Source organism: Nematolebias whitei, chromosome 9 (assembly GCF_014905685.2).
Source record: "Nematolebias whitei isolate Nwh7 chromosome 9, NemWhi1, whole genome shotgun sequence".
Lineage (NCBI taxonomy): Eukaryota > Metazoa > Chordata > Actinopteri > Cyprinodontiformes > Rivulidae > Nematolebias > Nematolebias whitei.
In genome coordinates, this window is record NC_056506.1 from 24,845,395 (window position 1) to 24,863,837 (window position 18,443).

An 18,443-nucleotide genomic window follows, 5' to 3' on the forward strand; every position below is an offset into this window, starting at 1 on the left:
GGATGGATGGATGGATGGATGGATGGATGGATGGATGGATGGAAGGATGGATGGATGGATGGATTTCTAACATCCTTCTACCACTATACCCACTGTCACTCCTCTGGACATGTCCAAACCATCTCCGTCAAGCTGTGCTATTGCTGACTTTCATTCTTTTTTCAAGTGCATATCTCCACCTTTTCAAATTATCTTCCACCTGTTTCTGGCTTTCACCACATATCACTATGTCATCTGCAAACATCATAATCCACAGGGATTTCCGCTTTGTGCTTGCTCAAGATGAGAGACTGCAATTAAGTGAATATTCAACATGTCTGCTGGCTTCCTTATACAGAGAACTTTATTAATTGGCTTTTTATATATGTGAATGTTTCTATAAAGTGCCCTGAGACAACTTCTGTTGTGAATTGGCGCTATATAAATAAACTGAATTGAATTCCTGCCTGACCTTATCTGTTAGTTGGTCAATCACTAGATCAAACAAGAAGGAGCTCAGAATAGATCACTGATGCAATTCTACCTCCACCTTGAAGCTATTTGTCACTCCTACAGCACATCTCACTACTTTCCTTCTGGTCTCATTGCATATCCTGCACGCATCTATCATATTTTTCTGCCACTCCAGATTTCTTTACTCTCTGTACTTCTCCATGACCATCCTCTAAGCAAAGATGCCATCTGTGGTGCTCTTTCTTGGCATGAAACTATACTGCTGCTCACAGTCACCTCTTGTCTAACTGTAGCCTCCACAATTCTCTCGCATATGTTCACTCTGTCACTCATCAACTGTATTCCCCTGTAGTTGCTACAACTCTGTACATTACACTTGTTCTTAAATTGGGCACCAGCACACTTCCCCTCCATTCCTCCAGTATTTTTTCAATCTCAAAAATCCCATTCAATAATCAAATCAAAAATCTCACTGCCATTTTTCCTAGGCATTTCTATATTTCCACTGGTATATCTGGTACATCTACTTTCCCCTTCTTCATCCTCTTCAAAGCTCTCCATATTTCATCCTCACTAATCTTTCCCACTTCCTGGTCCACAGTTTCTTTGACATACAGGTCCTTCTAAAAAAATTAGCATATTGTGATAAAGGTCATTATTTTCCATAATGTAATGATAAAAATGAAACTTTCATATATTTCAGATTCATTGCACACCAACTGAAATATTTCAGGTCTTTAATTGTTTTAATACTGGTAATTATGGCATACAGCTCATGAAAACCCAAAATGCCTGTCCCAAAAAATTAGCATATTTCATCCCACCAATGAAAGACAAGTGTTTTTAATACAAAAAACGCCAACCTTCAAATAATCATGTTCAGTTATGCACTCAATACTTGGTCGGGAATCCTTTTGCATGAATGACTGCTTCAATGCGGCGTGGCATGGAGGCAATCAGCCTGTGGCACTGCTGAGGTGTTATGGGGGCCCAGGATGCTTTGATAGCGACCTTAAGCTCATCCAGAGTGTTGGGTCTTGTGTCTCTCAACTTTCTCTTCACAATATCCCACAGGTTCTCTATGGGGTTCAGGTCAGGAGAGTTGGCAGGCCAATTGAGCACAGTAATACCATGGCCAGTAAACCATTTACCAGTGGTTTTGGCACTGTGAGCAGGTGCCAGGTCGTGCTGTAAAATGAAATCTTCATCTCCATAAAGCTTTTCAGCAGATGGAAGCATGAAGTGCACCAAAATCTCCTGATAGCTAGCTGCATTGACCCTGCCCTTGATAAAACACAGTGGACCAACACCAGCAGCTGACATGACACCCCAGTGACTGTGGAAACTTGACAATGGACCTCAAGCAATGTGAATTCTGTGTCTCCTCTCTTCCTCCAGATTCTGGGACCTTGATTTCCAAAGGAAATGCAAAATTTACTGTAATCAGAGAACATAACTTTGGACCACTCAGCAGCAGTCCCAGACGAGATGCTTCTGACGCAGTCTCTTGTTCAAAAGTGGCTTGACCTGGGGAATGCGGCACCTGTAGCCCATTTCCTGCACACGCCTGGGCACGGTGGCTCTGGATGTTTCTACTCCAGACTCAGTCCACTGCTTCCGCAGGTCCCCCAAGGTCTGGAATCGGCCCTTCTCCACAATCCTCCTCAGAGTCCGGTCACCTCTTCTCGTTGTGCAGCGTTTTCTGCCACACTTTTCCCTTCCCACAGACTTCCCACTGAGGTGCCTTGATACAGCACTCTGGGAACAGCCTATTTGTTCAGCAATTTCTTTCTGTGTCTTACCCTCTTGCTTGAGGGTGTCAATGATGGCCTTCTGGACAGCAGTCAGGTCGGCAGTCTTACCCATGATTGCGGTTTTGAGTAATGAACAAGGCTGGGAGTTTTTAAAAGCCTCAGGAATCTTTTGCAGGTGTTTAGAGTTACGTCGTTGATTCAGATGGTTAGGTTAATAGCTTGTTTAGAGAACCTTTTCATGATATGCTAATTTTTTGGGACAGGTATTTTGGGTTTTCATGAGCTGTATGCCATAACCATCAGTATTAAAACAATTAAAGACCTGAAATATTTCAGTTGGTATGCAATGAATATGAAATATATGAAAGTTTCATTTTTATCATTACATTATGGAAAATAATGACCTTTATCACAATATGCTAATTTTTTGAGAAGGACCTGTATACTATTTCCCATGTTTATTATCTTTATTCATTTGCTCCTCAAAGTACTCCTTTCGTCTTCCATTACACTTTTCTCACTTGTTAGAACATTACCATTACCATTTCTATCTTTATTGATAAAGATAAAAATGGCCTAAATTACTGCACATCCTTTCAAACCTGATCCTCCTGTGTCAGGACGATACAAGTTTTTCTCTCCCTCCTTAGCTTCCAGCCTCTTGTACAACTCATGTGCCTTCTGTTTTGCCTTTGCTATTGATATTTTTCTTTTGTTTTCATATTATTGACTTTCAACAACATTAACATGCACTGCACAATATGTTCAGATACAAGGATTGAAAAGAGAATGTGTGAAGTTCAAGAAAAAGCTTAGAAAGACTTTGAGGGCCTGGAGAGGAATCGATCAATGACAAATTAAGATTAGAAGCAAGTCTGGTTGTTAAGATGAAGTTTACAAAAATAAAGTATTTTGTAGAGATAAGTGTAAATCTCATTTCAATCTTTGATTCTGAAAGATTTTTTGTACCTTTGTGTTTTCAAAGAAACTGCTTTACACACAACTCGAGTAAATAGTTATCCCCTGTATTTAATTCAGCAGAAAGCTAAAAGCATTTAATTTGAAAAGTGATCTCTAAGTTTACTTGGAAGGGTCAAACATAATAATTATATGATGCTGAAAGTATCTTGTTATTCCTTAAACAACCATTTGAGATTGATGTTTAAGAAATACCTAAAATTGTGAAACTGTGGTTCAGGGAACATGAGTTATTTATCATTTAAGAGAAAAAAATCATATCAACTATAGTGATATTGTGTCTTTATCAAAGCAATATTTAGTTTTTATTAGCTCTATGTTGTTATCATGTTTCTGTGCAGTTTACTTCTAACATATAACACTTACCAAATGACAATGGCAACAATCTTCAGAACCGCTTCATTCAAACTCTGGCAGAAGTTGACCAAAGCACTTCCGTTAGGCCCCATTCTTCCCAGCATTATTCCTGGATTGAGAAGCATATAGAGAAGCAATTAAAGGCCTAACACTCCTTAAAGGAATGCAAAATGCTTACTGCCTTTCATGATGCTGCCTTTTTAATTCAAGATGGCTACCTCAGCCATCTGCCTAGTGCTCAGAGTATGTGTTGAGGACGACTCCTCGCTACTGCTACATAAACTTTACTGAAACATCTGTCATTTTGTGCATAGTATAGCAATTTCTTCTTGGTAAAGGTCAATTGGCTATGACAGCCATTTTGAGTTGGGTTTACATACAAAGTTAATGAATTATAGAAGAACATTGAATACTTATTGAGAGTTTCATAAAATCTGTTCAAAGGTTTGTGACACATTTTGTTATCAGACAGACACTTGAATCTAAGAATTACAGACATGCACATTTGCTTAAGCAAAACTGTCACACATGGGATAGTGCACCCAGAGTGTGTTGAGGATGGTTCTTGGCTACAAGCACACCAAATTTTAGCTCAAAATCTGTAAAATTGGGTGAGTCATAGCCATTGTTGTGTTGGCAAATGTATTTTAGCTGTGATAGCCGTCTTAAACTGGACTGATTAAAATTGAACCGTCTGGGCCAGTATGTCTTAGTGGTTAGCACTGTTGGCTTAAAGCAAGAAGCTCCTAGAATCAAAGCCCAGGTTGGATGTAGATTTTTTCTATGTTGAGTTTGCATGTTCTCCTCATGTTTGACTGAGTTTTCACATGGTACCCTAGTTTTTTTTTTTCCAGAGTCCAAAAACATGCACATTTAGGCTGCTTTCAGGCCCAGACCTCCATTGAGAAAGAGATCCATGATTTCAATGGGAGTTTCCTGGTTAGTTAAAGATCCAAGCGGTGGCTCATAAGGGAGGTTATTTTGCTGGTTAACAGGGTTAATTTCAACAACTGATGCTAAAGTTTAAAGCAAAGAACTCACACAATGAGTAGCACTCAGAGTGTTTGTTGTAAATCACTCTCAACCACAAACACAAGATTTTAGCTCAATATCTATAAAATTGGCTCAATTATAAACTCACCTCTCTCCCGGCACACACAACAAGACAAAAATATCTCCTGCCTTTTTACTTTTTGCAGCGGGCAATAATCATGCTCTGTAGACAAGTAAGTGGTGCAATTATCCGTTGAACACTTATGAAGATGTTTTCCTCTGTGATAACTGTTCTGGGAGTGCAGCACTTTGCAAACTGAATGGTCATGAAATACATCAAGACCTAAACTTTATAGCATAGCTTTTGTTTTTGAAGTGTGTGCTCATGTCAAACACTCACCCATAGTTGCAGAAAAGATAACAATTCCCAGCACATTCATGCCCTCACTGGTTCCAGGTGACGTCTTCACAATGACATCAGGAGGGGGCGTCAGGTCTAGGGAGAAGTTCTGGATGTCTGTTCCGTTGTCATCCTGGACACCGTAAATGTAGACCCGACGTGTGGTGGTCTCATCCAAGAGCTGAGCCACTGTTGGTTTTGGGATGAGTTCTGCGACTCGCTGCGTTCGATACTTGAAATCAAAACAGAGCAAAGAATTTGGATGCAATAAAAAAGAAAGATGTTGTACTTAACATAGTTTTCTAAATTGCATTTTTCTTGTGTTCCCGAGGGAACTTGTTTTAAAAGACAGAATGTAAATACTAATTATAAAGATATAATTCCACAACTAGCCTAGACTATTTATCTTCAATTATGAAACGTTGGCAACAATCATGGCGGTGTGACTTCCAGTTTAAAATATTTATGATTCTGTAACAATGTTATATTTTGCCACATGTTTGCACATTTTTTATGTTTTGCCATGTGTCAAAATGTGTACAAATGAATTGGTATGTGTATTTTTGGGCTATATGACATTTTGTACATAAAGTGTTTCAGTTATGTTGCATATGTCTTTGGTTCATGGTTGGAACAGAGTCAACACAGCATGTGCTATGAAGTCAAGGCGTAACCGTCTTGTTGTTTCTGTTGACGGGACATTTTAATTTCATGTGTGACACTCTTGCATCTTATCTGTGGCATTAATCAGCATCTTCTTTTTCCAGTTCTTTCATGAGCCTGTGTCAACATCTAGAGTTTGCTAAATATTATAATTAGCATTTGAAGACAAGCATAGAGCCAGTGGATGAAGTAGATTTCAGAGAGCTAAATGTATTTCAATGAAAGAAAATTAGTAAATACAATTAAATATTTTGAAAAGTATGAAAGTTACAAACATAAAAGCAGTAGCACCCATCCCCTGAAGAAGCTAAATGTTTTTTTAATGTATATAAATGGCTCAAAGAACAAAGTGTACAGAGGTAGATTTTTAAAAAATGATTGAAACACAACAGGCTAAAAAATGTGAAGGCTGAATCAACATTCACACACTAATTACATTTTAGGCCCTACATAGCATCTCTGTGTAAGTTATGACTTTGTAATTTAAGTCCCTTAATTGTTATTATTTACAGTACATTAAAAGTGTCCCAGATTAAATAATAATAACCAGCAGTAATTAGTTTAATTTTGGTTAGTTTTCACTTTGCATGTCAAATATATACAAAACAAACTTTTCTTTACTTTTAACAAATCGTCTTGTGTCCTGTTCAAAAAGACATTTATGTGTTGTGCTTTGTTTCTTTTAGATATTTTCACACAGTTTATTTTTCTAGAATTGATGTATTTAAGCACGCTAAGTGCTCACTGTTGTTTTATTACATAAAAAACATTTAAAAGTTCTATAGTCTGTCTATTGCAGAAAACATATTTGCCCGTATATTCCCACAACCTATGCTTTCACCATAATTCCAGAAAATCATGACTTTTGCATTTTTTCTTACCTGTTGAAATGTAGCTTGAACCAGGTTGGCTGGAAACATGTTGCTAGAAAAGAAAGTTTGGCAAAGTGTTAACAAATCATTCACATTTATCACACGAACACATACAGTATTTTATTGACAACAGTTTATCTTTGTCTCACACCTCAGCACCACATTGTGAGATAACACAAAAATCACAAGTATAGGGGCATAGGTAAAAAATAAACATTACTGAGAGGATTTTATTTTATGATTTGAAAAATATTAGATTAAAATTTGTAGTTATAATAAGTTCTTATTTGGTTGATTTCCCCCCTAAGTAACATAAGAGTGTAATAAAGTTACTGAGGTTATGAGAGAGTTTGAAAAAATTCAGACACAATAAAAACAAAGAAGGATTTTTAGAATTTGTCAGAAAAAAATTAAAGCAGATTCATAAATGTGTGGCTTGTTTTCCACAAAAGATAATACAAGGTTTAAACAGAGTTGAGGATAATTTCAGTGAAGCTGAGTATAGAAGAGCTGACAGCTGTCAGCATAATGTGGATTTTTACTGGTTATAGGAGCTGTGGTAGCTCGGTGGTCAGTGCCTGAGGTTGTGGGTTCAAACCCAGGTTGCATCATTCAACCTCGCGTCCCACGTAAAACAAATTGCCAAATCTTTCATGCAAGTTCACTCACTGGGGTGATCCCTGAAGAAGGGAGCAGCCGAAAAAACCTTACCTTACATTATTTAGTCTGTGACACTAAGCTTTGGGAAGCCTTAATAATAATAATAATACTTTATTTATAAAGCCCTTTAAAACAACCACAGCTGCCACAAAGTGCTGTACATATAAAATCAAGAACATTTAAACACATAAAAACAGTTGTTAAAACATTAAGATCAATAAAAGTAATAAAAACAGTGCAGATCAAATTCAGTCTGTGCTAAAAGCCAGGGAGTAAAAATGTGTTTTTAAAAGAGTTTTAAAACTGGACAGTGAAGGGGCTTGTCTGATGGGAAGAGGGAGATCGTTCCACAGTCTTGGAGCGGCAACAGAAAAAGCTCTGTCCCCTCTGAGCCTCCGCTTAGACCTCGGCACCTCCAGGAGCAGCTGATCAGCTGATCTGAGGCACCGAGCAGGAGAGTATGGGTGAAGCAGCTCAGAGAGGTAGGATGGAGCAAGACCATTTAAACTTTTAAAAACAAATAAAATAATCTTAAAATGAACTCTAAAATGAACAGGCAGCCAGTGGAGTGAAGCCAGAGTGGGGGTGATGTGCTCCCTTTTTTGAACTCCAGCAGCGTTCTGGACCAGCTGGAGGCGTCTGAGGGAGGACTGGCTGACTCCAAGGTAAAGAGCGTTACAGTAATCCAGCCGAGAGGTGACGAAGGCATGGATTACTGTTTCCAGCTGCTGTTTTGTAAGGATGGTCTTTACCTTAGCCAGCTGTCTGAGGTGATAAAAACTGGTCTTGACCACCGCTCCAATCTGGGACCTTTAATCAATGTACAGAAACATCAGCAGACCTACCAATGTTTTATTTGTTGCTCACTGTCAGTTCATTGTGATGTTGGTGCATATACACTGCCTGGCCCCCAAAAAAGTCACCACTTGGATTTAACTAAGCAAATAGGTACGAGCCTCCTGTTGGATAATTACTGCATGGGCAATTATCTTTCAGCTGGCAACAAGTTATTTAACCCCAACTGGTATAATGAGATGCTTTTCATTTCTTAAACAGCCATGTTGAAAGACACATGGCGTGTTCGTGGAAAAGATGTCAGTCTGGTTGAGAAGGGTCAAATCATCGGCATCAAGCAGAGAAAACATCTAAGGAGATTGCAGAAACTACTGAAATTGGGTTAAGAATTGTCCAACGCATTATTAAAAACTGGAAGGATAGTGGGGACCCATCGTCTTGAAGAAGAAATGTGGCCAGAAAAAAATCCTGAATGATCTTGATCGGCGATCACTTAAACATTTGGTGAAACCAAATGGAAGAAAAACAACAGCAGCACTCAGGGCTGTGTTTAATAGTGAAAGTAAGAGCATTTCCACACGCACAATGTGAAGGAACTCAACTGGGACTGAACAGCTGTGTAGCCTTAAGAAAACCACTAACCAGTGACTAACTGGAAAAAAAAAAAGCCTCAATTTGCTAGTGAGCATAAAGATTGGACTCTGGAGCAATGGAAGAAGGTCATGTGGTCTGATGAGTCCAGATTTACTCTGTTCCAGAGTGATGGGTGCATCAGGGTAAGAAGAGAGGCAGGTGAAGTGATGCACCCATCATGCCTAGTGTCTGGTCATCAATGCAAGATCTTGGTGAAAAATGAATGCAACACTGGATGGAAATAGATTTTTTGACATTGCAGAAGCTTATCGAAACAATGCTACAGTGAATGCATGATGTAATCAAAGCTAAAGGCAGTCCAACTAAATATTGGTATGTGACCTTTTTTTTGGTGGCAACTTTTTTTTTTTTTTTTTTGCCAGACAGTGTATCTGCATACAGAACAGGTAACTGACATCTGATGGACAAAATGTTTTGAGGTATTTATTAATTGTTCGGCATGAATGCTTTCAGTCAAAGCTAACCTCCTGCAATATGCTGCCCCTTGAGCAGCACAATGGATAAGAGGCAAACACTGTTGCCTCACAGCAAGAAAGTCCTGGGTTGGGTTTGAACTGGGGACTTTGTGTGGAGTTTGCATGTTCTCCTTGTGTTAGCATGGGTTTTCTCCTGGCGTACCGGTTTCCTCCCACATTCCAAAAATATGCATGCTACGCTGCCTTCAGGCCCAGGCCTACTTTGCACAAAAGATCAGAGGGAATTACCTGGTTATATAAATGTTAATTATACATGTCAGTATTATAAAAGTATTTTATTATTTTGTCTATTTTTTCCTGCAATCTGTGGTTATCAGCAAAAGCAAATAGATGCAAGTCTTTTGTTGCTACCTGGTGTCAAACATCTCATTATGTTATTATAACATGTTATAATAACATGTTATTATAACATGTCTAACAAAAGATCTGTGAAATGCAAAAGTGACCACAGTGAAAAGGTTCATAAAATCTATTTGCATAAAATATTGTGAAATTTTTGGCGCTGAAATTGTTTTAAGATGACAGCAATTCTCTTTGCTCTTAGTGGTTAGTTTGTCAGGCCTGCAAAAATTAAAGTATTTATCTAAACTGCTAACTTCATAAAATAAGTGTTTATGAGCAATGATCCCACTTAAAAATATCTGGACTATTGCTTTAAAACTGCCTCTACAACAATATGTCAAACAGATTTTGAAGAAGATGTTCGTGTCAGGATGTTTTTTCTGTCACCGTATTTTCCGCCGTACATGTCGCTCCACCCTATAAGTCGCATCAGTCCAAATAATGTATGTATAATAAAGTGGAAAAGTCCATAAATGCGTCACTTCGCCGTATACGTCACATCTATTATGCATCATCGCTGACGTGTTGCATTTGTTACGCATCACCACTGACAACCAGGAAACGTGGGATGGTGTGCCAAAAATCGATTGGCTGCCAAATGGCGGCCACGGGAGCATGCATAGGAGGACTTTAACAAGCATTTAACAAGATTAACACTTAAAAACAATTATTTGTTTGCTCGAAATTATAGTAAATGTGTGTCTCAGACTAATTTTTTCTTAATAAATGCACTTTTACAGTTAAATCAGCAGCATTTCAAAAAAATGATTTGCAGAAGCAGGCACTCTTGGAGTAATGAGCCGCTGTGCATTTCTTTGAAATTTAACAAGATAAACACCTAAAAACAATTGTTTGTTTGCTTGACTTCATAGCAGAGGTGTGTCTCAGTTGAACTTTTACTTAATAAAAGGACTTTAACGGTCAAATCAGTTGTATTCATTTCCTCAGTTCTCCAGGGAGCGCGTAGACAAGGAAGAAAAAAGGAAGGAGGAACGTTGCGCGTTTTTTTCGAAATTCCACAAGATAAGCACCTAAAAACAATTATTTGTTTGCTCAACATTATAGCAAAGGTGTGTCTCAGTTGAACTTTTACTTAATAAATGCACTTTATTGGTGGCAGCACGGTGACGCAACTGGTAGAGCTGCTGCGTCTCAGCGAGAAGGTTGCCAGTTCAAATCCCAGTCCGGGTGCCTTTCTGGGTGGAGTTTGCATGTTCTCTCCATGCAAGTGTGGGTTTTCTCCCACAGACCAAAAACATGCATGTTAGTCTGATTGGTAACTAAATTGTCCCTAGGTGTGAGTGAGAGAGTGAATGGTTGTTTGTCTCTATGTGTCCCTGTGATGGACTGGAGACCTGTCCAGGGTGTACCCCGTCCCTCGCACAGTGATTGCTGGACATGGGCACCGGAGACCCCCGTGACCCAAAATGGAAGAAGCGGGTAAAGATAATGGATGGACTTTAATGGTCAAATCAGCTGCATTTCACTGGGGCAGTGCAGCGAAATGAAGCTAATTTGACGGTTGCTCCAAGCGAGCTGGACAAAGGTGGCAGGCTATGTCAAGCCGACTGTGTCATTAATAGTCACTTTTACCTATTACATGATGCAACGGCATGCCATACTACTCGAGTGCCATTTAGCGGCTGAAAATGGTAGTGTTCAATATTTTCAGGAAGACTGAATGAAACGGTCATATATCAGCCAAAAATTGGTTTATAAATATGGGAACAATCCATAAATACATTGCTTCAGCCTATAAGTCACAGGACATGCAAAATAATGCAACTTACTGTATAGGGCAAAAAATATGGTCATTTGTTTAGCTTTGTTTATATTTTTTTTATGTTTTTATTTTATTATATTTTATTTTTTTATTAATTCATCTTGCTTTTGTATAGTAATTTTGTTTGGAATATATTTTGGGGACAAGGGGCAGATATTATAAGAATTCATTCTTCTTCTGCTGCCTTTCATTTTATTTCTGTGATTGTATATCTTTTTTCTTTTCTTTAAATTGTATTATATTTGTTGTTTGGATGAAATGAAATGAATAAATAAAACATACATACATACATACATACATATTGCGGTCCTTGTAGTTTTGTTACTTATGTTCCCCCTTTGTTTTTCTGTGCTAATTACTAGTATTCATTCCTCCTCTTTCAGTTCCCTGCTCCACTCAGTAAGCTTGCTACGCCCACTTTCACCTATTCCCAGTTAGCATTCAGCTCAGGTGTCTCCACTTCCTCATAAACCCGTGGCTATTTATTCTGTCTATTTCCATCTCAATTTGTTGTTTTATTCAACCGGCTGGTTTTCTTCCCTGTAATCTCTTTCAAAATAATTTGCCTTGTGCTCCTAGTGATTTATTCCAGAGTTTTGTAAGCTTCACTGCTCATTGGGCAGCTGTGGCTGAGTGGTTAGAGCAGTCGTCCTCCAATGGGAGTGTTGAGGGTTCGATTCCACCAGCAGTCACATGTTGAAGTGTCCCTGGGCAAGACACCGAACCTCTCCGATGTGTGTCCCATTGGTGTATGAATGTGATAAAGCACTGATTAGTCTTTGTATAGATCTAGTAGATTGCTTTATGAATGGGTAAATGAGGACACAGATTGTGTTGTAAAGAGCTTTGAGGATCTTGATAAGATAGAAAGTCACTATATAAGTACAGTCCATTTACCGTTGTTTTTTTATTTTATGAAAAAATACATTTCCTTTTGAGCTCCATGTGTTTAGTTTGCATTCCTCAGTCCAAAACCTGTCACGGTGGCAGTTTGTGCTGAATCACAAAATGTACTGTACAAAATGTTCAATAAATCCCAGAGTGGAGAGCATGTGATGCAGTGCAGATATTTTTCTACAACCAGAGATGAAGAAATATTAAATTTGTAACATTCAGTCTTGCAACGACTATAAATCCCACACCAATGCAGAGCTCATAATCACAATCAGAAATCAAAGTGCACAGAGATTAAATAACACACTGTGTTTTTTCAGCCGGTGCACTGAACGTGTCATTATAAACACAAGGACACAATAAAGCTATACCACAGAATGGATTTAATTACTTATAAATTCAGTAAATTTTCTTTGTCTAAGACAAACCAACACCCAGAAATGAGCCAGGCTGACGTCACACTCGACAATATATACTAATTGATAGCATGTTGTAATTTGCACTCGGTAACAAAAACACACATGATGTAAGGCAGCCGGGTGCTTTTCTAAGAGCACTGATATGTCAAGCTCATGCCCACATGATGAACGAAGGCTGTAAAGAAGCTTTGCAGGATAAATCCAAAGCACAGCTGTGCTCTGTAAACACACACACATACACCCTACACACACAGAGAGCTTGTTTCCAACAAGGCTTCAGCATCGCACATGATCAGCACATTGCTGGATTTCATGATTCTGACCAGTTTAAAATGCTCTTTTTTTAATTAAGGTTAAAAGTGAATTACATCATTCTGGTTTATACATGAAATAAGATCAACAGATGGTTAAGTCCCTTTTTATATTTTAAGCACATCAATGTTTTTAAACACTAATTTCAATAATTTTGCTATAAATTTCCAGTTTACTTGTTAGCACTTCCATAGTCAGGCTGTTGGCTTTGCTCCCCTGACCAACTGACACACTGCACATTTTCTCAGTAGATCTGACCCAGGTTTACCTCAGAAACAACTACCCCAGCCTTCAGCAGCACTAATTAGCTTAGAAAATAACCCACTGGCATGTAAGGCTTACACTCCATCCCGTGTCTCAGTCTTCAGCTGACTTTCAGTAGTCTGCAGTTATTTTTAAATTACAATTTCAATTTTTTTTTTGTTACATTCATTTTTATTAAAGGTATTTAAATAAAATCCATAATGCAATAATATTTTATTCATAATAAAATCAGAATATTAGCTAAACTATCATCTAACTTCCTATCTATTTTTTTACAGTTCAAGTCTACACATCTGACATTATATCTGACTTTAAATCTGATTTTTTTCTGTAATCAGAATAGTGAAGTTCATTTCTCCTGTTGAAAATGTAAATTTTAAACACTAATCATGTATGTGGCGGTACAGCGAGACAGTGGTTAGAGCTGTCACCTTATAGTGGGATGGTTGCAGGATCTGCTCCCAGCCTGGGGCCTTTTTGGGTGGAGTGTTCTTTCTGTGCATGTGTGGGTTTTTCTGGGTATTCTGGTTTCCTCCCACAGATCAAAAACATGCATGTTAGGCTGATTGGTAACTCTGAACTTAAATTGTGAGAGAGTAAATGATTGTTGTATGTTTCTATTGACGTCTTTACAGTCACTAATGCACATATTTAAGGTCAGTATTTTGCAATTCATTAGGATCTATATATTCATGTCTCGTTGAATCACCATCTTATCATAGTGGAGGAGTTCATGTGCTTGAATAATCCTAGACGTTATGCTGTCTGGATGATTGCATTTGCCCCTAAGTAGGGTCTCTCAAGGCACATTGGTCCTAGCTGACAGGCCAGACAAAGAGCGATTCAGAACACTTATAAGGACAGAAAAGATAAAGGAGCTTGCCTGGACTTGGGTTACTGGGACCCCATCCTGGAGCCAGGCCTAGAGGAGGGGCTCGTTTGCAAGCACCAGGTGACCTGGTCTTCACCCATGGAGCCTGGTCGGTCTTAACCCAAAGGAGCAACATGGGTTCTATTTCGTATAGGCTTCGCCCTTTAAGGCTGTCGCTAGTGGGTTTTATCCCGTCAAGCGAAGCCTTACACTGAAAAATTTAGTCCACGCCCACCTGCTGTGTGGGCCCCACCTGGTCCGTATAAAATACGTTAAGAGCGGGTAATCGGCTCCATTTTTCTTCAGCAAGCTAATAGCACTGTCAGAAGAACGAAGAAGGAAAGTTGTCTAGCTGACCAACCTTTGTTAAGACTGCCTGTGGCCTGCCACGTCAACCTCCTGTCATCCCAGTGAGTTCTCCTCCCCGAGGAGAAACAGACGAGCAGTCTTGTTTCAAGGTAAGCGCCGAGGAGTATTTCTCAGTGGCAGGTCGCTACACACTGGACGACGCCATTGTAGTATGTCATATATGGATATATTCATACTTTTTCACGAGTTCCTCATCTTTCTGACTGTGTAAATGTCGTGCATTGAATTTAACAGAAATGTAACGAGAGATGTTATTTATCTTTGACCCATCAAATGAATGCGGTCATTTATTTTCAGAATCAAAGTTTAACATCAAGCATTTACATTAATTTGGCAAAATATGAAAATAATAACAGACAAGTTTCACAGATAATGGACATCAATCACACGGCGGTGACTGAGGACTTTGCTTCAGATATTGCTAAAATATCTGTCAAATGAATTTAGGAGAAAGGAGATTTATCTTACAGAGAGATTTGTGAGGGAATTAATCTGTTTGACCAGAAACGTGCACGCTCCTTCAGATCTCAGCTTGCGACGGTACGCTTGGTCGAAGTGGACTGTTACCTGGTTGATGATAGGTCAGCGTCGGTATAGGATCCTCCTTTGACTCTTTCAGCGTCTCCGTTGAGAGCAGCTGAAATCCTTCGAGAGTCGTGCGAGGTTATTCAAACAGAAGTTATAATCCCAAAACGTCTCTGGATCATCCTGAATGCGTTTGCATCCAAGAACTCTGAACTCCTTTCATCTCCTTAGCATTCTCTATCAGACTTCCGACATCAGACTCTTCAGCACTCTGTTACACTCTAGCTCTTTTACTCCATCACTCTTCAGCACTCTGGCAAGAACCGGGAAGTTGCCACATTTTAAATGAGTTGACTTCCGGGTCAATTTAGAGCTTTCTGATTCGTGGATGGACCAGAATAGAGGTGTGTTTTGTGACGTAAGATGTTATCAAAAGTCAAGGGCAGAGAATGAGATTGCTTAACAGACAGAAAAGATTATTGGAGAAACACCAGACTTCGTGGAGTCAAACTCCTATTATCTTCTGAAAAAGTTTAAACATGACATTTCTTCTCAGTAAACATTTTAGTTGACCGAGACTCGACCTTTAACATACTTACAAAACTTGCTCATTGAAGACAGAAAATCAAGAAATGCATATTAACCTGATTTCTTCTTTGAATGAGGAATAAAAATCATTACTTACTGTTTATGTAAAATAAAAATGAGTAGTTCTCTTCAACCTGTAAGCATTGAGTGAACTAACACAATTTGATTATCAAACATTTGTAAAATAGTAATGATCATAGAGGATTGTCTTTTCTGCTTGATTAATTCAAGAAAGAAAGTCCCCAGATGGCTCAAACTGTATTTCTGGATGCAGATCAATGCATAACAGTCTCTGTCCATCCGGTCAGTTTTGACATAGGCCTAGTTCACTACAGTCCCCCCTTTGGAAATCATCGCCTGTCCATGGGGATGAATTCCAACCGTGAACTTAACGCCTTCAAATGTCCTTGAGCTTGATGTAATCCAGCAAGGAAGACCAAAGTCAGAAGTAATCCAGCAAGGAAAACAAAGTCAAGGTAATTCCACAATGTTCATGGTAATTCCATTGTGTTGATGATAATTCCATAATGTTGTTGGTAATTCCATTGTAGCAATGCTTTAACCCCTTGGAAACAGAGTCTGTAATCCATTGGGAAAAAGTCATATAATCCACAACGGTAAATCCACAACGATTGGAAGTGTTGATTAATCAGCATACAGAGGGGTACCCTTGGATTGAACTGAAGATGCGGCCACTGGATGAAGAGTGGAGACCAACGTCAGGATTGCAGGTCGCCTCCAGCGAAGGTTGTCTCCAGCGACGTCCAGCCTGTGCCGTTCTGGTTCAATGTGTCATGCAATTATGTTGTTTAAGGTGGGCTTATGAAGGGGATTTTACATAAGGCCTTAAACTATATGCACCTGGTGTGTAAGCTATTATGGTTGGGAACAGCTACAACTACCAGTTAAGGGGTGGAGCATGCTGAAAAGGGTAACTACAGGGGTTTATGCCTATAGAAAAGGGTTCCAAACTATTTTTCCATTTCTAACTTGGTTTAAGTTAGCTTTACATGGTAAAATATAGTTTGGTGCAATTGTCTGTTGTCTTTTAGACGAACGACTTGAGATTGGGTGTTTGGTTTCCCATAAATGTTTTGGAAGTCTATGGCGAGACTTATCAAAAAGAATTAGCTATCCCCCCGAATAGAATTGTTCGAGTAGGTTCGGCTTAAGCGTTGTGAGATCAATGTAGATCATGGTACTCAAGGTAGCAATAATATACATTGACTCTGCAAAGATTGCAATTTAGCGAATGAACTGCATGTTGGCATGGTCAAAGGCCTCTTAGTCTCTAACTTACTACACAACAAAACTCATTCTTTCCTCAGAAACAACCAAAATCAACTAAACAACGTTTCAACACCGACAAGAGTAGTGACTAAGCATCTAGAAACATCGTTTCACTGCTTCACCTCACCCTGGTTGTCAGTTTCAGTCACGCTGTCCCGTTTTATCAAGGGTAGGTCCTGTGAGTTTAAACTATGGTTAAGTTTATTATCCATTAGTTATCTTCTGCTTGGATGACCCTTATTCCCACGAGGTCAGATTTTGTGAGATCTTTGTCTTCTAAGGAGTTATTGCACGCCTTGTGTTGTTTAATCTGGTTACGATGTACCCATTTAACAGTTGGCTCTTTTTGGCCTTTACTGATTTTTATCTGGTAGATAATTGGAGACACTTTGTCGATTATCAGATGGGGTCCAGTCCATCTGGGCATCAGCTTACGGGCGAGAGTTCCGGTCCCGGACTCTCTTCTCCCAGTTTTGGGGGCAAACGTGTAGTACCAGACCCTGTCTCCCACTTGGAGTTCCTCGTAAGAGGCCTTTTGGTCGTAGTACGCTTTGCGTCCTTCAGCTGATTTTTCCAGGTTTTTCTGTGCGAAAGCAAAAGTGTTCTTAAGGTGTCTTTCCAAGTCTTTCATGTATTGTTGTGTAGTGTAGGCTGTTGCCATGGCAGCATCGCCTGGTTGGTACAACAGGTGCAGAGGGAGAGTCATTTGTCGACCCGTCATCATCTCGAAAGGAGCGATGCCAGTCGACGTGTGTGGAGTGGCCCTTATGGCCATGAGGACCAGAGGGAGTTTCACGTCCCAGTCCTTGTGGTTTGCGGCTACGTATTTTTTCAAAATACTCACCACAGTCCTGTTTGCTCTCTCAACCTGGCCTGAAGCCTGTGGGTGGTAGCCAATATGGAAGTTGGCTTTGACGCCTAGCGTCTTCCACAGTTCCTTCATTACTTCACCTGTGAAGTGTGTAACTTGGTCTGAGTTCACCCTAAGGGGAAGTCCAAACCTTGAAAATACATGATTCATTAACAACATAGCAGTGGTTTGTGCTGTGTCATTAGGGGCTGGTAGACATTCTACCCATTTGGTAAACGCGCAGGTTACCGTGAGAAAATATTTATTTCCTCTAGAGGTCTTAGTGAGTGGTCCGACCCAGTCAATCTGGAGGTCCGACCATGGAAATGCAATGCCTCTACTATGCAGTGGTGCTCTGTGAAGTGGTCTGGATGGTTGAAACTGGCCACAGATCAGGCACCCTTTTATGTAGTCCTTGACATCCTTTTTCATTCCAGGCCAATAAGCAATTTGTTTTAATGCTTTCAGCGTGGCATTGTCACCCTTATGTCCTGCGGACGGAAGGTCATGTGCATGGACTAACATCACCCCCCTGTGGTCATGGGGGACCACGAACACAGGTGAGGACGTCCGTCCATGAGCGAAAGTTAGGATGCCTTTAAGTAGTTTTAGCTGTTTGCGCAGCTGAAAGAGGACTTTGAGGTCTGGATTGGAATCCAGCTCGTCTTTCGATGGAGTGTATTTGTCTGGGTCAGTCAGATACAGCATCATCGAGTTAATTGCAGGATCCAACTTCTGAAGTTGGATGATGTCTGGGTCAGTCAGCATTGGGCGCACAGAAACTGTGTTATCAGCAGGTTTAGCTGCAGCTTGTGCACGTGTGACTGCCATTACCTCAGTTGTAGCTTGTGACGACTGAGTGTTGAGTAGCCAGGAGGGGT

The 18,443-nt window shown here is 39.7% G+C and overlaps 1 protein-coding gene across 1 annotated transcript in view; it reads right to left on the bottom strand.

Moving 5' to 3' along the window:
* Positions 1–18,443, bottom strand: part of LOC119414932 (excitatory amino acid transporter 5) — a 90,658-nt gene that overhangs the window by 15,103 nt on the left and 57,112 nt on the right. Inside the window, exons 3-5 of the mRNA XM_037682050.1 lie at positions 6,480–6,522; positions 4,936–5,167; positions 3,552–3,651 (exon numbers count right to left, since the gene is read on the bottom strand). Coding sequence (XP_037537978.1) covers positions 3,552–3,651; positions 4,936–5,167; positions 6,480–6,522 — 375 coding nt within the window. The remainder of the gene's footprint in view (positions 1–3,551; positions 3,652–4,935; positions 5,168–6,479; positions 6,523–18,443) is intronic.